General features: G+C 45.2%; 1 protein-coding gene across 1 annotated transcript in view; it reads right to left on the bottom strand.

Annotated features, from left to right (window-relative positions):
• Nucleotides 1–15,256, bottom strand: part of LOC106565431 (advillin) — a 29,778-nt gene that overhangs the window by 7,525 nt on the left and 6,997 nt on the right. Inside the window, exons 8-18 of the mRNA XM_014132556.3 lie at nt 13,633–13,711; nt 13,418–13,516; nt 13,132–13,285; nt 5,531–5,631; nt 5,275–5,412; nt 4,987–5,145; nt 4,146–4,325; nt 3,798–3,949; nt 3,426–3,570; nt 3,100–3,288; nt 2,883–2,951 (exon numbers count right to left, since the gene is read on the bottom strand). Coding sequence (XP_013988031.2) covers nt 2,883–2,951; nt 3,100–3,288; nt 3,426–3,570; nt 3,798–3,949; nt 4,146–4,325; nt 4,987–5,145; nt 5,275–5,412; nt 5,531–5,631; nt 13,132–13,285; nt 13,418–13,516; nt 13,633–13,711 — 1,465 coding nt within the window. The remainder of the gene's footprint in view (nt 1–2,882; nt 2,952–3,099; nt 3,289–3,425; nt 3,571–3,797; nt 3,950–4,145; nt 4,326–4,986; nt 5,146–5,274; nt 5,413–5,530; nt 5,632–13,131; nt 13,286–13,417; nt 13,517–13,632; nt 13,712–15,256) is intronic.

Below are 15,256 nucleotides of genomic sequence, written 5' to 3'. Positions count from 1 at the left end.
TCCAAATAAAAATCAATTTAAAGGACAGATTGTAAAGCAAAAAAATAGGAAAAACGCCAATGGGGATGAATACTTTTGCAAGGCACTGTAAGAGAACTAACGGGACTGCCCCGGGGGAGAACCCAAACGACGTGTACTATGGTGCATTAAGTTGGAACCTCTCCAGCTTGCTGATATGAAAGAATTATTTATTTAATATTAACTTCGGGTGTCCCTGGCGATAATTTCCACGACACTGGTAAGCCTCTGGGCAGAGGCAGTCGGCCTACAATGCTGGCATATGCCTTGTTACAATAACCTAAGTATATAACATGATTGACACGACCGTAATAATCATCATGAAACGGCCTTGGAGTGCCATAAATTTAAGCCAACATAATTCGTTATTTTACATTAACCTATTTAATTGCATTGATATGGCTTAATTGATCATAGTCTAGACTTGTTATAGTTGCAAATACCACGCAGTTGCACCAGGGAAATTTTAACCAACCAGATTTTTTTTGCAGGTACTCTGTTTCCCCCATTTATTGATATATGAATTTCCCATCATGAAAATGTATCCCCCTTCCCCAATCAAATTCCTTCCATCGATACCACACAAAAAATGCAGACAAATACAACTTTTTACTACAATCTGGCAACCCTCATAAAATCCGACATAGCACAAGTATCCCAAAGTATTAAGCGAAAACAAAAATAGAAAACATCATTGGCATTAATAAAAAATAAAAAAATATAAGGCTACTATTATATTATAAGTATTTCGGTCACAACCTGGTTGATTACTAATATTGGGTTAACACTTTTTTTAAATGTTTATAAATAAATGTTTGACTCAAAAAAGGCAGTGTAGAACCCCATTGCCCAAAAATGCATTGCTCCAATAACTTTCATAAGATTGTTCTGAAGTTTCCCCCACAAAATGTATTTTCCTATGAATGAAGTCGTACATTTTTTCTTCTTCTACGAATTCAGTCGCAAAAAATGGTTGTATTTTCACACGAATTAAGCCACACAAAAACGCAAAAAACGCATGAAATCTGCTGAAATAGTTCTAATATATATTTGCACAAATTGAGTGTGAGATTGTGTTGATGTAACAGACATATTTAGGCAACTGAACGAACTGAACGCAAGCATGCAGGAGAAATACAAAAACATTCATACAGATGAGTGACCGAATCAGTTGATTCAGAGGAAATAATTCTTATTCGAGAGAGAGACTTTCAAAACCGAACCAAGAGCCCTTCCTTCGGCTGTGCATGTTTCTAACAGAAAACATATTCTGTAAGTGTCCCACACGAGTGTTGACTGTTCACCTTAAACGCTTGGAAGAGCACTTTCAGACCTACTTCCCAATCCGTTTGACTGTGATCCTGGCTCAGTTGACATGCATGTAAGTGAAATCGAACAGCCGATTGAGCTTTCATGTGACCGAATGCAGCAGACAACACATTCATGGGTCACTACGGATGAGTTCCGGTTCTTGACTCAAAGGGAATAAATACCCTGCCGTCTCTCCCTGAGAGGTTATGTGCGCACTGTCGACCACGTCCGTGACTTTGAGAAGCTCCGACGCCACATGCATCAAGCACACCAATCTCATTAGTGGTGGGACATTATGTCAGATTAATTTGCAATTGACTGTCATAGCCCCACATTAAAAGTATATGACGGTGAGTTGAGAAGACAATCAGAAATACTGTTATAATGTTTTTCAAGTGACTGCCATAGCCCCAATTAAAAAAGTTAACATTGGCTGTTAATTACATACTTTTTTTCACATGATTGGGGTCACGATAATTTGGGGTCGTGGGCCCAAATGGTTTGGGAACCCCTGGGTTAGTGTGATGAACGTGATCAAATATATTTGCAATGGGAAGTAATAGCTGGTTTGTTCATTTCATTTTGGAAATTAAATGGTTGTGATTTTGCATTGTTATGATTTCATGGGGCCTGCTGGAGTGAATGGGCTGCTTATTCTTTAACATTATTTGATGCTGTGTGTGACTGTTGTCTATCAGCTGTGTCTATGTGTTTGACCAAAACTGTCTCTCCTTCAGCGCCATGGAGTGCAGAGGTATTACGGTCGCTGTCCTTTCAGCACCATGAGCCAGTCACCTTTGATGTGACACTGTCGTTGTCACTATTGGTGATAGTGGTGCTAGGTTACTATTGGTTGTATAAACAGTGTGTTTTTAGTTTTGCTGGTCTCATTATTTTATGCTATGTGTCACATGTTGTGTCCATGCCAGGTTCCGGCTCTGTGTGTGCGACAGCCCAAAACGCAGCCAGGCTTATTTTATTCATTCGTAATGTCATCAAAAATAATTGCTCCTCTGGTCCGACTACAGAAGATATAACGTCGGGCGCATTAAGTGATGTTATTTTCTTTGATACAATGTATTGGAATATCTTTGGTCCCTCTGAAGGTCTAGGTCCTATAGTCACGGTTCGCCACTGGTTCAACGTCTAGTTTTGATTTACATTTGGTTGAGTTGTCAACTAACGTGAATTCAATGTGAAATCAACAAAACATTTCACCATTTCATTGGATTTACTGTAGGTTAAAAGTTTGGTGAAAAATGTATGAAATGTTGATGACATTTTGCAAATCCAATGAGTTTTCCACATTGATTCAACACCATCACATTGCGTTTTTTTGTTGAAATGATGTGGGAACAACGTTGATACAACCAGCTTTTTCCCAGTGGGAAATGTGTATGGGGCCAATAAAATTGATGTAACCATGAGTCTTTTGGGTTGAGTTCACAGCAAGGTTAGGTAAATGGATTTTCTGGATCCAGCTCATCATTGTCTCAATCCCACTCGTTATACCAAGTTTTGGTGAGTACATAGATAAATACAATTGTGCTTACATTTGTGATCCTTACGAGGGATGTCACCTCACCCAACTCTTTCTTCAGCTCTTCGTACGTTTTCCCACCCTAACACAAAACATGCGTGTACAGTATTATTTATGGAATATATTAACTTAAACAGTTGTGTACACTATTTGACACACACACAGAAATACACACACACGCAAACAGACCAAGAGTTCATCTGTAAGAGAAGGAGATCATTTACACTCACACTCCATTTGGAGGGGTCCCAGGCGGTGAACCAGCCGGTGAAGGTGGGGGGTTCATACCGCTGCTTGATGAGGAGGATAGGGGTGTCAGGGTCCCGGGACCCTGGGTGGGTACGCAGGTACTCCTGACTGGTGACCACCGCTTCCTTCCTCTCCACCTCATTGGCCTCGTTCCCCACCCAGAGGAAGACCTGGATGCAACATCAAATATCTGATGACGGCCCACAAATGGGTGCTTGGCAGTGGTCTAATAGTATTATAGTCTAATGTTTGGACCTAAACACTGAAGAAGGCTGTTAAAATGACATTTTAATAATACAAACTGTACCTGGTCCCACGTGTCTAGCAGCATGACATCATCCTCACTGAGGTCATCCTGGGTGAACTGGGTCACCTCGGTAACGATGAAACGGCCAGTCTTATTGGAGCATTCAAAGAGGCGCGGCTGATGATCCAGAGCAGCCTGCTGTAGTCTTTCACACACAAGACACAAGACACACACAGAGAACACATACAACTTTACATACACCACACTGTTTACTTAAAATGCATAATATCTAGCACAGTGAATTACAATACATCAATTGTACATGGTTAGGACGCAGTCACTTTACTAACTTCGTACAGCTGCTCCCATTGACATTTTATTAGATAATATTTGGTTGAAATACAGATTATGGCAAGGCAACTTGTGTATTACCTCTTGCTGTTGGCATAAGGGGCCTTCCCTCCAAGTAAATTCCAGAATTCAATGTGCTCCTGACCCTCTGCCATGATCACTTCAGCAGTCGAGTGCTGTCCAATCACAGAGCTGACCTCCTTAGCCATGGCCCTCTCATCCCCACTTGATCCCTGACCAATCAGAGAGAGACTATTAGACAAAATGTTGTACCATCTCTATATCTCTGTGTCTGTGTCCCAAAAGGCAACCTATTCCTACTTATTTTGACCATTGGACCCTGGTCATTTGGCACACGCACAGTATCTCTAAGCTGCTATATCTGTAGTATCCACAACTTCATATACCTAATTCCCCTCCCAACAGTACCTTGCCACACCACAGGTGAATCCCTGACTGGCTCCTCAGCAGAAAGACATCGTTGGAGTTGAGCGAAGCTGCCAGGGCAGGCACCTCGATGGCTTTGGTGTTAGAGGCATCAGAACCGCGGACCTGGAACAATCTGACGGATGGCTCTGGGTCAGACACGCCTTTTCTGGAGGTACCGCCCTGAAGAACAGAAGATGAGGAAAGCAGGTGTCACACCCTGATCTGTTTCACCTGTCTTTGTGTTGTCTTCCCCCCCCTCAGGTGTCGCCAATTTTCCCCCTTATCCCCAGTGTATATATGCCTGTGTTCTCTGTTTGTCTGTTGCCTGTTTGTTTTGTTTCGTGAAACCTACCAGCGTTTTCCCCCTTGCTCATGTCTGTTCAGTTTTCTGTTTTCTAGTTTTTCCCGGTTTTGACTTTTCTGCCTGTCCCGACCCTGAGCCTGCCTGCCTTTCTGTACCTTGCCACACAACACTGGATTATTGACCCTTGGCTGCTCTGACCCTGAGACTGCATGCCGTTCTGGACCTTTTGAACCCTATCTGGATTAATGACGTCTGCCTGCTGTTGACCTGTCTTTTTGCCTGCCCATGTATTAGTAATAAACATTTTTTACTTCGACACTGTCTGCATCTGGGTCTTACCCTGAAACGTGATAGCAAGTCAGGTTTGATTTAAATGTACAGTATGTGGTAATAAATTACTTAATGGTTAGAAATCCTATATCAACCTATAATCATGGTTAAACCAAAGACAATCCATTGCTATCAGATAATGACAACCAGTTTCACAATATTTACATTTTATCATTGTACCATTAAATCAAAACAAAATTGTCTCACCTCAAAGATAACCATTTTACCCTTGAACATGGCCATAAAGTGTCTGGGTTCCTTGCCCATGGTGATCCTCACTTGTACAGGCTGGTTGCCATACTTTTGATCCAGGGCCACGGCCTGGAAGGCAGATGCTGCTATCTCATCCTGAGAGGCATGGCGCCCCTAAAACAAAATATTTATTTATAAAATGATGAGGAATTTAGCTCTAAAGGTATGCCATTTTGTTGCCATTTTATTACAAATACAAATATTCAACTTTGTGTGTTCTACAATGGCAGTGAGCTCCCTTACTTGCCACATGTAGAGGAGGTAGTTTAGCTTGTTGTGGACCTCATAAGTGTAGAGCACCAGGTAGCAGTCTCCTCCATAGAAGAAGCCATGCCACTGGGGTTCCACTGGGACCAGCTCCAGGTCCTCGATACGCCACACCTGCACGTGTCACAGAGAGTGTTACAAATGTCTACAAGTAACAAACGGTGAGTAGAATGACGGCGAGATATCTTGGAACAAATGACATAAATCCGAGTTAACGTTTTGGTGAGTTTACCTCCACCTGACCAGTGCCATCGTCCACCATGCGCTCCTGTGCCGCTACTTCTGGCATCACATGCATCCGTGTGGCATCAAACTTCTCCTGAGTCACAATGGCTAAGGTGTATATGTAGGTAAGACAGTGTAGAATCACAAAGACAAGGTAAGGAATTAGATACTAAAGGTAGTAATTGCCAAGCACTCACATCTCAATCATACATCAAAAAGGAAGAAAGGTACACTCAGAAAAAAGGGTTCCAAATGGGTTCTTTGCAGAGGGATAGGGGTCTACTGAAAACAATTTTCATCTGAAGAACCCATTTTTGAAGACATGGGTTCTTTGTAAGGCAAAGGGTTCTACCAAGAACCTTTTTCATCTTATTAAGAACCATTGTTGGAAGAAAGGGTTCTTTGATAATTCTTTGGAAGGGCAAGAAGGATTCTTTGGAAGGCAAGAAGGTTTTAAATAAAACCCTTCTGAATCCGAATTAATGTTTTTTTTTCTTCTTTTTAATAGTGCCGTGAGCATGAAGGTTTACCTCAGTGCATAAACTTTAACCCTCTAGAGTTGAAAAAGACTGAAACAGAGAAGTGAAAGTGATCGTGTGAAATTATGAAGTGAGTGGACAGAGAAATACAGCTTCATTCTATCCAATCAGAGCAGTAGGGTCCTACAGCTAGTCTTTCTCTTTACAGACATGCAAACTAGCCAGTTGAGTTATTTAGACCACGTAGTACCTCACTTGACTGATTGACATGAGAAAGATGCGTGCTGGCACTCGAAAAGTAATTTCTTTCAGATCACGGATAATTACAAAAATACTCGGATCATAATCGTATCCAGTAAATTTCCCATATCCGTTTATTATACTTGTTTTGTCCAACTACTCTGCAAACCTCTAACATATTGCACCAATTACTGTGATGGTTTATGTAGTCTCAATTATCAATCTCTCCTACCCTGGCAGTCATTCTGAATGCAGGTCGTGGGTGAATAAAAGTTCCAATTGTTGAATATCCTACCTCTTGCTGGATTCCGATAAGAATTAAACATCAATTTGCACACCTTCATAAGGTGACTTGCAGGCCTGATGTGGCCTGTAAACCAGGTGTTTTCTAAAACCACTGTGTTAAGGTATAACTAGTCCCTCAAAGAAAGGCCTTATGATATGTCCCACTGGGCACACCGCGTAATTTCAACGTGGAAATGTGGGTAATATTTGGTTGAGACGTTGATCAATGAGATTTCAACCTTTATTCACCCACTCAAAAAGACAGCCAGAAATGTGTTGAATTCCCAATGTGTTATCACTATGCTTTCAACTACCTAAAAGCACAACCAAATTCCAATGGAAAACCAGTCAGATTTTCTGGTTTCGTTGTCATCTACATGTGTAATCACTGCGCTTTAAAAGCACAACACAGTTAAAATAGGAGTACATTGTCAGATATTTTGTATTTATACAACAACGTTATGTGTTATCACTGTGCTTCATCTAATAACACAACCAACCAAATTACCTAAATTGCAGTTGAAATTTCATTTAAAGATCATAGTGAGAGTGATCAATGCTGTTTGAGATTCGTACGCAGATTATTATAGCAATTTTGATGACCTCCACAGACCTTCGACCTTTGCATGCACACTTTCTATGATTACATAAGAAGACATTTATAGTTATATTAGGCTAACCTCAAAATGTGGCCATTTTGAGGTTAGTTTAAGATAGCTTAAAGTTTAGGCTATTTACTGTATTACAAAAGTAATATTGAATTGTATTTGGTTGTGTCACGCCTACTCCTGTTGTCCCGCTCCAGTGATCGACGGAAGCAGCAGAAAATCCAAACATCTCCCAGAATGTCGTTGAACAGGGACACCTAATCCTGCAACACCACGACCAACTGGCACAACTGGGTATGGCTATGGATGAGGTCCTCTGCGTTCTCCAACGCCTTGACATCACCCAATGGGCTTCACCTACAACTAGCCAGTCCCCCAGCCCATCCAGCAGTCTGCCCAGGTCAGCGATACCCAGTTGTCCCTCCCAAACAAATATGACGGGACTCCATCTAAATGCTGTGGATTCCTACTCCAGTGCTACCTCTATTTCTTCCATCAGACGGGAGACCCTACCCCTGAGAGATCCGAGGTTGCCATGTAATTTCCCTGCTGACCGGACGGGCGTTGGAGTGGGCCACGGACACCTGGGAGAGAGAAGAGGAGCTGGGTTCCAATGAGAGGTTCATGGCTCTGTTCAGGGTGGTCATCGATCAGCCACCAGAGGGCGGAGAGGGAGGTGAGCACCTACTCCAACTCCAGGAGGGTGCCCAGACCGCTGCGGAGTATGCCCTCACCATTCCGGACCATGGCAGCCTCCAGTGGATTGAATGAGCCGGCGCTCCGTACCCTATTCAGAAGAGGACTGTGCAAAGAGCTCCAGACGGAGCTGGCGTGTCGAAATGACAACCACTCCTTGGATGCACTCACCGCGATGGCCATCCATCTGGACAACCTTCTTCGCGAGTGTGGGGACCCACATCGCCTCTCGCCCCCCTCTTCTGGCCGTCCTGAGACAGAGCCTGAACCCATGGAGGTAGGGTCCACAAACCTCCCGGCGGCAGATCTGGGGCATGGTCCCTACTGTGGTTAGGAGGGGCACCAGCTTCAACAGTGTCCGGTGCGTCCCAACAGGGATCCACGAGGGCAGAGGAACAGCCCCGTGATCAACCGTCTCCCCGGGTAGGCGTGAGTATTCCGTCATTACTTTCCACCAAACGCTTTCGTTTCAATTTCACTGGCTGGATGTCCCTCATGTGTTGTTCTAGCGAACTACGGTGCCACGGGGAATTTCATTGACAAGGCCCTTGCCTCCTCCTTGAACATCACCTCATACCCACTCTCCTCTCATTTTTCAGTTCAAGCACTGGATTGTCGACCACTTGGATCCGGGACAATCACACACATTACAGCACCACTCACCATCACCGTGGGACCCCTGCATCAGAAAAAGCCTTCCCTTCGTCATCATCGAGGCACCCGTACACAAAGTCATCCTCGGCCTCTGTGGCTTCAATGTCACGACCCCACCATCACCTGGTTGAGGATGGAGATCACTGCCTGGGCACCCAGATGTCGGAATACCTGCTTCCCTTACCCTGTGGTTCCACGTCAGTTGAGAGTCCTGTGGTTCCAGGCCAACATCCCAGAGGCTTACCGGGATCTCCAGGACCAGCACCACCTGTCTTTCTCCGCGTCATCCCTGGGACTGTGCCATCAACCTGCTAGCAGATACTGTGCCTCTGTGCAGCCGCATCCACCCCCTGTCGATGGCTGAAACCAAGGCTATGGAGGAATACATCCAGGAGACTCTCCCACAGGGTTTCATCCACCCATCCACCTCCCCTGCGTCGGCGGGCTTTTTCTTCGTGGCCAAGAAGGAGGGAGGTCTACGTCCGTGCATCAACATAGGAGGTCTCAATTCCATCACCACCAAGTACTGCTACCCTCTCCCGTTGGTGCCGGCCGCCATCAAACAGTTCCGTGGGGCCCGTTTTTTTACTAAACTGGACCTGTGGAGTGCCTACAATCTGATCTGCATCCGGGTGGGGCATGAATGGAAAACAGCCTTTACCACGATGTCTGGGCACTACAAGTACTTGGCGATGCCTTATGGATTAGCCAATTCTCCATCGTTGTTCCAGGCATTCGTGAACGAGGTGTTCTGGGACGACCTCCTGGAGAACCACCTATACGTCACAGCGGAGAAGTGCCAGTTCCATCAGGCCGCTGTCTCCTTCTTGGGATACCGGATCAGCCCGCAGGGAGTAGTTATGGATGAAAGGAAGGTTGAGGCAGTCAGGTAATGGCCAGTCCCCAACCACCATAAAGGGACTACAACGGACTACCGTCGCTTCATTAAGAACTTCAGCTCCATCGCCTCTCCTCTCACCTCTCTCCTCAAGGGTGGCCCCCGTAGGTTGGTGTGGAGTCCTGCAGCCGATGAGGCCTTCCGCCTACTGAAGGGGCATTTCACCTCCGCCCCATTTCTGAAACACTCAAATCCTACGCTGCTCTTTGTGGTGGTGGTTGATGCCTCAGAAGTGGGTGTGTGGGCTGTCCAGTCACAACGCCAAGGTAACCCACAAAAACTTTACTACTACAAGAGTGCATACTACTCAAAAAAACTGTCTCCTGCAGAGAGGAACTATGACGTCAGCGACCGGGAGCTCCTGGCGGTGAAGCTGGCACTAGAGGAGTGGAAACACTGGCTGGAGGGCGCCAAGGACCCATTTCTCATCCTCAAAGACCATCGGAACCTGAAGTACCACCAAAGCCAATGCCCTGTTCCGTCTCCACGATTCGGGACAGGTTCCTGTCCAGAGTGCGCCCATCATTCTGCCCTCCCGAATCGTTGCCCCCAGGCTTTGGGAAATAGACATGGACATCCGACAGGCTCTGGAGATGGAACCCGCGCCTGCTATTATTGACCAGGGCGCACACATCCCTTGCCGCTGGACACCCAGGTATCACCCGCACCATTCAATCCATCTCCACTAAGTACTGATGGCCCATCTTGGCGCAGGACGTTGCCTGCTACATCAACTCCTGCGCCGTATTTTCCCAAACCAAATCTGCCCGGCACGCTCCAGCAGGGAAGCTCCTTGCCTTCCAGTGCCTCAGCCGCCTTGGTTGATCTCATCTGTCCATTGATTTCATCACTGATCTCCCCTCTTCAGATGATTTCACTACTATTATGGTTATTGTAGACAGATTCTCTAAATCCTGCCGATGTATCCCTCTCTCTAGTCTCCATACCGCTCTCCAGGTTGCTGAGGCACTGTTCCAGCAGGTCTTCCGACAAATTAGCCTACGGAGGACATCGTCTCCGACCATGGCCCCCAATTCACGTCATGGGTATGGAAAGCCTTCATGGAGAAGCTGGGGTTCACGGTCAGCCTCACTTCCGGGTACAGGCCTCAGTCCAATGGGCAGGTGAAGAGGATGACCCAGGAGCTGGGGAGGTTCCAAGTCACTGCTAGGACTAGCAGGGGGAGTGGGCCCGGTTCCTTCCCTGGGCAGAGTACGCCCAGAATTCACTGCATCATTCCTCCACCGGGCTGACCCCCTTCCAGTGTGTCCTGGGAAATCAGCAAGCCCTTGCTCCGTGGACACCAAGGCAGACCGAAGCTCCTGCGGTGGACGAGTGGTTCAGGCGCGCAGAGGTTTGGAACAATGCCCACGTGAGACTCCAGCACACCGTCCACCGCCAGAAGGAGTAGGTGGACCGCCACCACAGTGAGGCTCCCGTGTTTCATCCTGGTGATCGCGTCTGGCCCTCCACCAGGAACCTCCCACTCTGCCTGCCCTGTAAAAATCTGAGCCCCTGGTTTGTGGGGCCGTTCAAGGTCCTCTGGAGGGTCAAAGAGTTAACCTATAGATTACAGCTCCCCCACTAACTACCGGATCTCACCCTCTTTTCATGTTTCCCTCCTCAGGCCGGTGGATCCTGGTCCCCTGGCTAGTGCCTTCCCACTTGACACACCTCCGCCTCCCCTGGACATCGATTGGAGCACTGCCTATGCCTTCAGATCTCTCCTGGACTCCCGACGTCGTGGGGGTCAGCTCCAGTACCTGGTTGACTGGGATGGGTACGGTCTATAGGAGCACTGTTGAGTCCCGGTGGACGACATCCTGGATCCCAACATCATCCGGGATTTCCACCTCCGCCGTCCGGACCAGCTCGCTACTCGCTCTCGGGGGCGGTCCCCCTGGATGGCATCGTCCTGCGGCTGGAGCTGTGCGTCAGGAGGGGGTTACTGTCACGCTTACTCCCGCTCTGGCACTCAACGTCGCTGGTCTACTGACCACCGGTCCTTGCAACCCCCATTACCTACACCTGGCAACCATCATTACGTACACCTGCTCCCCATAGTTATGCACACCTGGACTTCATCAGTACCTTGATTACTCCAACTTTATTTAGCCCTCAATAGCCTCAGACTTCAGGCAGTATTGTTTTTGTTTTCATTCCCAGTACGCTTTTCCTGTTTTGTATGTCTTCATTTTCTTCGTTATTAAACTCACCAACTACACTTGCTTCATGACTCCCTGTGTCTGCGTTACAGGTTGACATGGCAAATTAATAATTGGTGTGTTGGATTCACGTCTATATCTCAACCAAGAATCAAAGTTTGAGAATAGGACTAAATCAAATCAAACTTTTTTTAAAGTGCATTTTAAGTCTGATTCGATTTAGTCCTATTCTTTAACTTTGATTCTTGGTTGAGATGGAGAATCCAACATACTAATGATTAACTTGAAGATTACCAAACTTGAATCAAGTTTGAAACCCTAGGCATATACAGTACCAGTCAAAAGTTTGGACACACCTACTCATTCAAGGGTTTTTCTTTATTTGTACTTTTCTACTTTGTAGAATAATAGTGAAGACTTCAAAACTATGAAATAACACATATGTGACTCACCACCTGGATTCGGTCTTATGTAGCAAAATTTGAAATTGTGTTTTTTACATTGGATAAAAGTAGAGACTCAGAGCTACAAAATGGTATATCATACACTGCATTTTTAAGGAACAATGGGAAAGTAATTCTGCTTTGAAAGTTTTGAAAGTTTTAAACTCACTTTTGACAAAATGGCCTTTGAATGTTTTGGTATCTAGTGAAGAGCTCTTCTTTGTCTACACACATTCAGCATTGTTCACACCCTCTTAATCTTTAGCCCCACCCATCTCGTTTGCTCTCGGAGAGTTCAGAGCGCACACTTGATGCTCTGGCAGATGATTTGTTTACCTATGGATAACATGAAAACAGCCTAACCAGTTCTATTATGGAATCATGTAGTAACCAAAAAAAGTGTTGAACAAATAAAAATATATTTTATATTTGAGATTCTTCAAAGTAGCCGCCTTGATGACAGCTTTGCACACTCTTGGCATTCTCACAACCAGCTTCACCTGGAATGCTTTTCCAACAGTCTTGAAGGAATTCCCACATATGCTGAGCACTTGTTGGCTGCTTTTCCTTCACTCTGCGGTCCAACTCATCCCAAACCATCTCAATTGGGTTGAGGTTGGGGATTGTGGAGGCCACATATGTTATTTCATAGTTGAAGATCTGACGTTGTTTCAAAGGTACAAATTCACCATATTTTATACAAGGTTTGTATATGTTGAAAATTGGTTTCAATGATGACAATTCCGTGTTTCACCCTCATTGATAACTTTTGTTTATCAAATGCGTTTTCCACGTAGATTACACGTCACAATAAGTTGACAAATTAGGTTGAAACAACGTTGATTCAACCAGTTTGTGCCCAGTGTGATGTAATATATTGTCATTAACTGTTTAATTGTAAAGGCTGGTGGAAATGCTCCTCATAGAAGGTTCTAAGAAGAACCTTTTAAAGATGAAGGGGTTCTTATCAGAACTGTTCAAAGAGGGTTCTAGGAAAAACCTTTAGATAATTAAAGGGTTATTGGCACAACCATTTATAGAGGGTTGTAGGAAGAACCCTTATAGTGGGTTCTAGGTATAACCATTTAGAGTTTTTCTAGTGATTGATTTGCTTCTGTTAACTAACATAGAAACACATACCCACTCTCCCCACATTGTGTGTCTTTCCCAGGCCTACAGTCTGGTCCTTCACACTCCAGCTCTGGAACAGCTGCTTAAAGAGGGCCGACTCGGCCCCGTCATTCACTGTCTCCACGTTGGTGGTGGTGGAGTAGTTCTTCAGCTTAATGAACTCCTGTTCACAGAGGCAGGAGACAGTTTCAGAGTCTTCCCATCAGATACTGCAACTGATATTTGACACACAAAACTCAACTATGGCTTATTTTTTGTTACAGTATATACAGTATGTGTGATCTCTTGTACCCACCAAAGCTCTGGAAAAGGCAGCCTGTCTCTCGGCCTTGTTGGCTCGCTTCCCCTTCCACACAAAGATCTTCACCCCTCCCTGGTCTAGGAAGTAACAGTCCTGGAGAAAGATGAAGTCACATGAGGTGATATGTATATTTTGGGAGCCAATAACTCTTTATAAAGCCAATATCAAATTATGTCCGACTTCTACAGTTTGCTGCTCTGCAGACTCACATCATGATTTAACAGGTCCTGAACCAGTGGCCTGGTGGCAACTTCTGTGACTTTCATCTGGCCCTCAGCATCAGACACACTGTTGGGGAAAGGACATACAGTGCATTTGGAAACTATTCATACTCCTTGACTTTTTCCACATTTTGTTACATTACAGCCTTGTTCTAAAATTGATTAAATCGTTTTTCCCCCATCAATCTACATACAATACCCTGTAATGACAAAACAAAACAGTTTTTTAGACATTTTTGCAAATGTATAAACTGAAATATCACATTTATATTAGTATTCATACCCTTTACTCAGTACTTTGTTGAAGCACCTTTGGCAGAGATTACAGCCTTGAGTCTTCTTGGGTATGACACTACAAGCTTGGCACACATGTATTTGGGGAGTTTCCCCCATTCTTCTCTGCAGATCCTCTCAAGCTCGGTCAGGTTGGAAGGGAGCATCTCTGCATAGCTATTTTCAGGTCTCTCCAGAGATGTTCGATCAGGTTCAAGTCCGGGCTCTGGCTGGGCCACTCAAGGACATTCAGAGACTTCTTCCGAAGCCACTCCTGCGTTGTGTGCTTAGGGTCGTTGTTCTGTTGGAAGGTGAACCTTCGCCCCAGTCTGAGGTCCTGAGCACTGGAGCAGGTTTTCATCAAGAATCTCTCTGTACTTTTCTCAGTTCATCTTTCCCTCGATCCTGACTAGTCTCCCAGTCCCTGGCGCTGAAAAACATCCCCACAGCATGATGCTCCCACCACCATGCCTCACTGTAGGGATGGTGCCAGGTTTCCTCCAGACATGACGCTCAGGCCAAAGAGTTCAATCTTGGTTTCATCAGTACAGAGAATCTTGTTTCTCATGGTCTTAGAGTCCTTTAGATGCCTTTTGGCAAACTCCAAGCGGGCTGTCATGTGCCTTCTACTGAGGAGTGGCTTCCGTCTGGCCACTCTACCATAACGGCCTGATTGGTGGAGTGTTGCAGAGATGGACGTCCTTCTGGAAGATTCTCCCATCTTCAAAAAGGAACTCTGGAGCTCTGTCAGAGTGACCATCGGGTTCTTGGTCACCTCCTTGACCAAGGCCCTTCACCCATGATTGCTCAGTTTGGCCGGGAGGCCAGCTCTAGAAAGAGCCTTGGTTGTTCCAAACTTCTTCCATTTAAGAATGATGGAGGCCACTGTGTTCTTGGGGACCTTCAATGCCGCAGACATTTTTGGTACTCTTCCCCATTTCTGTGCCTCCACACAATCCTGTCTCGGAGCTCTATGGACAATTCCTTCGACCTCATGGCTTGGTTTTTGCTCTGACATACACTGTCAACTGTGGGACCTTATGTAGACAGGTGTGTGCCTTTCCAAATCATGTCAAATCAATTGAATTTACCACAGGTGGACTCCAATCAAGTTGTAGAAACATCTATTGGATTATCAAAGGAAACAGTGCACCTGAGCTCAATTTTGAGTCTCATATCAAAGGGTGTGAATACTTATGCAAATATGGTATTTCTGTTTTTAATTATTTATACATTTGCAAAAATTTCAGAAAACCTGTTTTCGCTTTGTCATTATGGGGATTTGTGTGTAGATTGATGAGGGAAAAAAATATTTATTAATTTGAGAATAAGAATGTAA

This window comes from Salmo salar, chromosome 12, assembly GCF_965601325.2.
Source record: "Salmo salar chromosome 12, fSalSal1, whole genome shotgun sequence".
Taxonomy (NCBI): domain Eukaryota; kingdom Metazoa; phylum Chordata; class Actinopteri; order Salmoniformes; family Salmonidae; genus Salmo; species Salmo salar.
The sequence above is the reverse complement of the archived record's forward strand: the minus strand, read 5'-3'. Positions and strand labels throughout refer to the sequence as shown.